This window comes from Papilio machaon, chromosome 22 (genome assembly GCF_912999745.1).
Source record: "Papilio machaon chromosome 22, ilPapMach1.1, whole genome shotgun sequence".
In the NCBI taxonomy this organism is placed as follows: Eukaryota; Metazoa; Arthropoda; class Insecta; order Lepidoptera; family Papilionidae; genus Papilio; species Papilio machaon.
In genome coordinates this window covers 3,870,912-3,876,695 of record NC_060007.1, presented here as the reverse complement: position 1 = coordinate 3,876,695, position 5,784 = coordinate 3,870,912, and the positions used below count along the sequence as shown (strand labels likewise).

At 32.5% G+C, this 5,784-nt stretch overlaps 1 protein-coding gene across 1 annotated transcript; it reads left to right on the top strand.

Annotated features, from left to right (window-relative positions):
- The first annotated feature begins 868 nt into the window (after positions 1 to 868).
- Positions 869 to 4,131, top strand: LOC106720818 (facilitated trehalose transporter Tret1-like). Its single transcript, XM_014515607.2, has 6 exons — positions 869 to 1,019; positions 1,589 to 1,791; positions 1,889 to 2,075; positions 2,735 to 3,117; positions 3,281 to 3,392; positions 3,821 to 4,131. Exons 1-6 carry the CDS (start codon positions 890 to 892, stop codon positions 4,123 to 4,125), a joined length of 1,320 nt encoding a protein of 439 aa, XP_014371093.2. The 5' UTR covers positions 869 to 889; the 3' UTR covers positions 4,126 to 4,131.
- The last annotated feature ends 1,653 nt before the right edge of the window (positions 4,132 to 5,784 follow it).

Here is a 5,784-nt window from a genome sequence, read left to right as displayed (position 1 = left end):
TTGGTAAGTTTTTTGTATTGTCTCAATTATAGTTGTATTAACTAGAAATTAGCATAGCTTTGCCTACCATTTTGGAGTAAAGACAGGGTTATGTTAGACTTGACTCACTAAAACCCCCTCGGTGCCAATCTTCAAGTGCAACTGCTTAATTTTTAATTCAACAATACCTATTATGAGGTTATTATTTTTCTGCTAGTCTATTTAAATGAAGCTAGTGTTTATAATTAACACAATATCCGCAGATAAGGATTTCATATTACTTTAATAAATATTTAATTTACTGTACAAAAATAATTAAGTGAATGCATTTGAAAACACCTTAACGTTTGATTTCTAAGCGTACCTCATTTAAAAAAGGATCTGAAAATAATTTTGCTTTTCAATTGGGCATAGTATTCATTACATGTGTTATAAGACTTTGTTAGCGCTGAATTAAAAAAAAGAAGAAGTAGCCTATAGTTTGCTGGTTGGCGTCAGTTACCTTCCCGTTAAAGTCCTGTCAAAATCGGTCCAGCCGTTTCGGAGATTAGTCGCAAACGTGGCCTTGTGAACAAACTTACAGACAAACCAATAAACGAAAAATTTAAAAAAATCGTTTTTGTTATTCAGCAACGTAATATGTTTTTTCCCTCGATACTCGATTACATACAGCCATTTCAATTTTTAGCCGACTTCAAAAAGAAGAAGGTTATCAATTCGACTGAATTTTTTTTTATGTGTGTTACTGCGAATCTCCGCCCCTGGTGGTCCGATTTTGATAAAAATTATTTTAATCGAAAGGAAGTGCTTGCAGATGGTGCCCATTTTTTTTTTAAATAACTAGAAGACTTTAGAAGAATTAATTGTGAATCAACTTATTCCAGTCAATCTAGGCGTGATAACAACCGGTATGAGCTTGGCATGGCCATCACCGATGCTTGTGAAGTTGGGAAACGAAACAGAGTCGCCATTACATCGACGCATTACTGATGAAGAAGGTTCTTGGATCGCTTCCGTGGGCGCTCTATGTAACACGTTCAGTAAGATTTTTTTTTTATCTAATTAGTTAGTACATAGAAAATTAATTTACAACGCCACCATGTAATATATGTGGTGACAAATTAATAAGGGTTAAGCAACTGAGAGGAGTGACTATTTTAAAATCATTTATCATTATATCTTACTTTATATTCCGCCCTAAAGATTTCGAATCGATTTTTTTAATTTACTTTGTATGAAACGGACTAGTAACATTTTGTCGATCGCCTTCTAAACATATTTGGTCATTCCACTGGTTTTTGATTGGTTAAATTTTAAACGTCGACATACATAACCGCTTAAAATATTAGTCTCTTCTTATTGTGATTTTCTGAAAGCAAAATCTTCTTTTAAAAAACATTGTTACCTCTGTTTTGTCAAAGATAATTACAGGGATGACGACATGTTTTATATAAAGATTTTAGTTTCAGAAATCAACTCTCAATTGGGTAAAGCGTTGTATAAAATTTATGTAAAAACTTTACTAATTATGTTCTGAGGTTAGTGTCAATAAAGTATTTTTTTTTTTGTATAAAACGTTTCATAACAAAGATATGAACATTTTTTTCAGCTCTTTGTTTTCTAGGCATGTTAATAGATCGTATTGGTAGAAAATACTGCGTAATACTAACATGTGTGCCAAAAATATTAATAAGCATTGTGTTCATATTTGCGAAAGAGGCATGGGTCTTGATACTGGGCCGTGCTGTAATTGGTTCTGCGGATTTTTTCCTGTTTACTGCTGTCCCTATTTACGCTTCGGAAATCGCTGATGTGAGTTTTATGCTAATATTGCTTTGTTGTTTTTATGTTAAAGGTCTTTTTGTATTTTCATGTATTTATATACATTGCTGAATTGTTTCATTTACAGAAAGAAACGCGAGGTTCTCTCGGCACTTTGCTGCAGATGTTGAGTTCTTTGGGCATTGCACTAACGAAATCCATAGGGCCATTTGTCTCGTATACAACGTACAGTATAGTATTTGCTGCTATGAATCTTCTCGTGGCAATTCCTGTGTTATTTTTGCCAGATAGTCCTTACTATCTCTATTCCAAAGGTAAGAATTTTTTACCCTAGATATTGAAGGTTAACTGAACCTAATATTTCTATATTGTTTGTTTAAACTTCAAATGTTTCAAAAAGGATCTTAAAAAAGAATTACTTTAAGTGGTAAATTTGGTTTGAGTACTTATATTGAAATAAAGAATTATATTATATTATTTTTTACCTTTACATTTTATTTTATTCACATATATATTACATAACTAGCTTTTACCCGCGACTCCGTCCGCGCGGAATAAAAAAAAAAAAAAAAAGAAAACGGGGTAAAAATTATCCTATGTCCTATTCCTGGTTCTAAGCTACCTGCTCACCAATTTTCAGTCAAATCGATTCAGCCGTTCTTGAGTTATAAATGGTGTAACTAACACAACTTTCTTTTATATATATAGATGTTTATAAATAGAATGAACGCAATTGAAAAAAAAAACGTTTAATCTTACTGATATTATAAATGCGAAAGTTTAGACGGATGTATGATTAGATGGATGTTTGTTTGAAGGTATCTCCAGAACGGCTTTATAAATTTTGATGTAATTTGGCACAGATGTTGAATAAAGTCTTGAAGAATACTTAGGTGACTAATTAAGTTTTTCTTTAATTCTGCGCGGAAGGACTGCAGGCGACAGCTGGTTTATAATATTTATCTGTTTTTAGGTAAAACCAATCAAGCAATGAATACATTGACATCACTTCGTGGTTCTGAAGAATTGGCTAAAGAAGAGCTTGCAATGTACTCAGTTGCGGTTAATACGGAAAAAGTCAACAAAATAAAATTATTGAAGGACCGAGTCTTTCTGAAATCACTTGGGATAGCGATAGTCCTTTGTATTATGTCACAATTTACCGGTTTTAACGCAGTATCGTATTATTTGCAAACGATTTTAGTATCGACGAATACAAACGTTATGCCTGAAGTGGCATCGCTTGTGATAAGCTTAATACAAATTTTAGCAGCCATATGTGCAGCGATTGTAACTGATAGATGGAAGCGGACACATATATTGTTATCATCGTTTATTGGTATCTTCATTGGATTGGTAAGATCTTTAATTTTTAAAGCTTTTGTGGTACCTACTAATGTTAAAATTACTGATTTATAAGTCAACAGTCTTGTAAAGTTAAAATTATTCTTTGAACAATTACGTATTTCACTGTACAAAATCAAAGTTTTTTAAATCAGTTTTCTGTTTATTTTTTCAGGTAGCTTTGGGTTTATTTTTCAAGTTAACAGAGGAGAAGCAAGAAGTGATCGGATTCTTAAATTACTTGCCAATGATTTCGCTGATAATCGTCATTTATTGTTATAGCGCAGGTAATATTTAATATGAGTATTGATTGGTACACACCTAGAGTTGTATTTATAGTCTTGCGATGGTGTAAAGTCTAGTGATTTTTTGCTTTTATGTAGAAACTAGCTGTTGCCCGCAATTCTTTCCACGCGGAAATATAAAAAAAACTATGTGTCCTTCCAGATTATTTTCTATATCTGTACCAAATTTCATCAAGGTCAGTCGAGCCGTTCCGGAGATACCTTCAAACAAACATCCGTCCATCCATCTAAACATTCGCATTTATAATATTAGTAAGATAAGAGAATTAATATTTGATTATACCTTAAAATAGATTGTAGGGAATTGTTTTAATTTAAAAAAATATCTTTATTCGAATCGGTTACTGATTCTATCTATCGAAGTGGATAAAAATCTTTATTATTAACACAATTCTTTCTTTTACTTTCAGGAATAGGTTCTTTATTTTGGGTGTTGGTCCCAGAATTATTTGATGGACCTGGTAGAGCATTAGGAGTTACGATAGCGATGGTGGTTGTATCATTTTTGATTTTCATTACGACGAAGTTCTTTCCCTTATTGACCATGGCCATCGGTCCAGCGATGACTTACTGGTCTTTTAGTATAATTTGTGTGATCAGTTGTATTTACGTTTATTTCTGCATCCCTGATACAAATGGAAAGACTTTCAATGAGATACAAAAAGAATTAAGCGGAGAGGAAGCGAGAGAAATAAACGAAAAAAATGATAAATAAACTATTCTAGTATTAGTATTTGTTTTGTTGCAGCGACGTAAACGTATAGAAATGGTTTTTAATGTTGTAGAGTTAAAAATAAACAGCATATTGAATTGACTAGCATATGAGGAATAGACTGGAGCACTATTAATTGTTATTGTTGATTAATGGATCCAAAAGGCATCCACTTAAAGCAAGGTAACTGCATATATTACGCATACGCTGTCACAAGAAATAGAATAGTAGCACAGGGCGTATATAACAGTTTTTTTATTTTTTACTTTATATTATGGAAATTTACCCGATCGAGGTAAAGTCTGAGAGACTAGTTTAATGTGATTAATTGATCCTGTGTAATTACTCGGAATAATGGCTAACCCATCGCTTAGGACCGCATCGCTGAGCCTCATTGTTCTTTGACGGGTAAACTTAGACCCGAATCCTGTAATTAGATTGGATACGCTTCGACATCTCAACAAGGGGGTATTACGAATTCATCACTTGTAGTTCATTTTAGATAAATCAATAGCTCTCAGAATTATTACTATTTTTTGAGAATATCCATCATAACTCAGAACATACATCAAAAGATCTGACTGTTGATCTTGAAGTCATGGATTCGAATACAAGATTTAACATGCACCATATCATAGAGCCGCCTTTTAACTTCAATTGTTATACCAAAATTATTTTCCCAAACCTACAAATATATTTTATAAACATTCTTCTTCATAAAAAAATGAATTAAATTTTACCAGATTCTATGAAAAAATACCATAAATTCGTGACTATTAAAATTGAAAAAACCAAAATGTTTGCACAATTCTGCATGCATGTCCCTTACTTCAGTATTCTCTGTTCTCACAGCGGACGTTGATAGATGAAAGTCTGAGAGTGACGTTGATTTAACCCCGCATGCTTCGAATATAGGACGACATCTGACTTATATGGCCAATTAAAACTACGTCAATTTTATCAAAAATTTTATTACTTTTATTTTTATTTGATACTTGATATTAATTGAAAATGTTTAACGCGTTAAGGATAATTGAATTTATAACAGTCATGCATTTTATATTACACTAAATTTTTTCACTGAACAAATATTGTGATCCACTACTCAGACATGTGTTTATCATTTTCGTATATTTGGTAAGAGAATACCTCTGAGTGCCTATATTTTATACCGCGACGGAATTAATGTGTTCCTAAAAATCTAAACAAAAGAGTGTTACAGACAGACGGACAATAAAGTGATGGAGGGCCTTATGAGGGTTCCGTTTTTTCATTTCGAGAAACCCTAAAAAGACAAATATCTTTACTTATCCCTTGTATTTAAACATTAGCTAGTTTAAAATGAATTTATATTGATGTCATTCAGGCTGACAAACATAAACCAATTCAGTCTTGAGTTTAACATGTTCCGGATTAATCTGTCTTTCTGAATAACCCTCGTAATCTATAATTCTAATTTTATTCCAAGCTCGATTAGTTGAAGTTTTGTTCAAAGTTGTGGTTTCATTTGAGCAGACAATTCGCAGTGGATTGTGGATTCGGTGGCGCAAATAGTTTGTGGTAAGTGTGCACTCAATCAATAGGTAATCGAAATGCGCTCTAACTTTAATTTTCAAAGGAGAATTTGCGCTGTTAAATCTAGATATTTCGAAGTCTTACATC